The 2,315-nt window shown below is 56.5% G+C and overlaps 1 protein-coding gene across 1 annotated transcript in view; it reads right to left on the bottom strand.

The window, feature by feature from the left end:
- LOC102417422 (galectin-9B-like) overlaps positions 1 to 2,315 on the bottom strand; it is a 15,332-nt gene that overhangs the window by 3,131 nt on the left and 9,886 nt on the right. The window contains exons 4-5 of the mRNA XM_023759484.1: positions 2,077 to 2,187; positions 954 to 1,055 (exon numbers count right to left, since the gene is read on the bottom strand). Of these exons, the coding sequence (XP_023615252.1) occupies positions 954 to 1,055; positions 2,077 to 2,187 (213 nt within the window). The remainder of the gene's footprint in view (positions 1 to 953; positions 1,056 to 2,076; positions 2,188 to 2,315) is intronic.

Here is a 2,315-nt window from a genome sequence, read left to right as displayed (position 1 = left end):
GAAGCTGGGTAGGGAGACGCCTTGGCCTGCCCCCACTGCTCAAGTGGCCAAGAAGGGCCAGGCCCTGCTCCTTTTCCTGCCCGAGGCCCCTCCCGCCAGCAGACTGGTCTTCTTGCCCTGACTGGTCTCCCCTTCTCCTGACTGTGCAAACCACATCCCTCATTCATTGACCCAGTCCCTACTGCACTCCAGGCACTGTGCAAAGTGCTGGGGATACACAAAGGGACAAGTCACAATCCCAAGCTCACGGGCTCCGGCAAGGACAGGTGGAGTGACGGAGACAGACATGTAAATACAGTTACAACAGGACATGGTGCTCGGCGTGCACAGAGCTGTTAAAAGTCCATCAGGTCAGGGAGGGGCTGGGGCATCCAGCAACCTGCCAGGCAGGGAGCCACATTGAAGCAGAGCATTGAAGGGCTGGGTGAGGTGGCAAAGGGTCCTTTCGGCCCCAGGACAGCAGATGCAAAAGCGTGGTGGCCGGAAGGAGCCTGGAGTGAGCAGTGGAGGCTGATGGAGGGTCTTGGTGGGTGAGGAGGGAGGCCAGCAGGTGGGCTGGGCAAGACTTCGGAGGATTCTGCATCTCCAGCTGCGGGACTGGAGCTCTATTGAGCCCGGGGCCTTTAGGGTTTTTAAGGAGGGAGAGGATGAGATCACATTTGCTTATGGGAAGGTCACTGTGGCAGTGGGTCCGTGTGAGGGGGTGAGGGATGAGGGGTCAGGTGGCCCGAACCAAGGCAGTGGCTTTAGGAAGGAGAGGCCTTGGTGCACTGGAGGGACATTAGGGAGGGAGGGAAGGACCAAGGACGCCTCCCAGGTCCGGGGCCTGGGTGCCTGGTAGATGGAGTTAGGGAACCTTGGGTGGGCATGCGGGGGCCTGTAGGCCCCGCTGCCTCCTCTTCTCTCTCAGACCCCTGTCCTTCCTGCTCAGCCTCTCAGGGTCTCCACGGTTAACTCACTTTTGGTTTGCGCCCCTTGGGCTTGGGTGCGAAACGGGCAGGCTGGGAGAATTGCATCACGGAGAAAGCAGGCTGGACAGGGACTGCTCGGGTGTTCTGTTAAAACAAAAGGGGCCATGGGGTGAAGAGAAGTTTTAAGAAGCCAGGGGAGAGTGGAAAGGCAGGGGCCAGGACTAGAGGGAGGAAGCCAGGCAGGTGGGGACAGGGTAGGCAAGAGACTTGGGTAGGGAGGGAATATGAGAGATGAGGACCAAAAAGAGAGAAGCTCATATTTGCTGTGGGCCTACTGTGTGCCTTTCCCATCTCAGGAGCACACTCAAATACTGAAAGTGGAAATTACATCTCCAATCCAGGCGCCTGGGGCCCTGTGGGAATGTGGGCCAGGCATACCCCAATCTTCCCAGTTTTCACAAAAAGCCAGACATTCAGGTTTCCATGTGATATCACCTGACCTGGAAAATTTGTTTGATAAAATGCACATAAAATTTACCACCTTCACCATTTTAGAGTGCACAGCCGAGGGCTCATTCGGTGCCTTCACACTGTTGTGCAGCCATCACCAGCATCAGCTCCACACTGCAAACCTGCCCCTGACCTTGTAGATGTTGGTAACACATTCAAAAGTTGGAAAACACAAAGAGAGTCCAGTAGACCCTGGTGTGGGCCCATGGGGGCCATTACGTGACCTCTGACACATATCGCCTCATTGAGCCCACACATACCTCCTGGGGAGGCTGTGGCTATGCCCCTTGCACAGATGAGGAAACTGAGGCTGGGAGAGGCAGACTCACTGTGTGAGATCCCACAGCTGATGAGAATGGCAGAGCTGGGATCTGAGCTAGATTCAGTGTGACTCCCAAGCTGGTTCTTTGGGGAACCACATGGCCTCCTAACCAGGTGGGAGTACAGAGTGACAGATAAGAGGGGAGGGAGTCAGGCTGAGGCAGGTGCTCTGGACAGAGACAGTGACACGGGACAGAGGTAGCAGGAGGTATGTCCCCAGAGCCATCTGGGTGAGAAATTGGCTGGAGCCTTTGGCTCCACCCAAAGGGCCTAGGCAGAGTAGATTGGCCCCTGCACCCAGCCCCTGGGACAAGTGCCATTTGGACAATCTGACCTGGAAGCTGATGTGTGTCAGCCCCACGGTGCCGGTGACAGAGATGTTGTCCACGCGGTGGAAGGGCACGCGGTGTATGTAGTTCGTATAGAAGTTTCCATTCACCGTCACCTGTCAACAGGAGCGCATAGTCCAGGAGAGGGGACCCAGACCAGGGCAGGGAGAACACTGAGCACTAAGACCCCGGCTTCTAGAAATTAAGGCCTGTCTGGGTTTCACTTCCATCCCCTGTAGGTGGG

The sequence above is a fragment of the Myotis lucifugus genome, unplaced genomic scaffold (assembly GCF_000147115.1).
Source record: "Myotis lucifugus unplaced genomic scaffold, Myoluc2.0 scaffold_157, whole genome shotgun sequence".
In the NCBI taxonomy this organism is placed as follows: Eukaryota; Metazoa; Chordata; class Mammalia; order Chiroptera; family Vespertilionidae; genus Myotis; species Myotis lucifugus.
The sequence above is the reverse complement of the archived record's forward strand: the minus strand, read 5'-3'. Positions and strand labels throughout refer to the sequence as shown.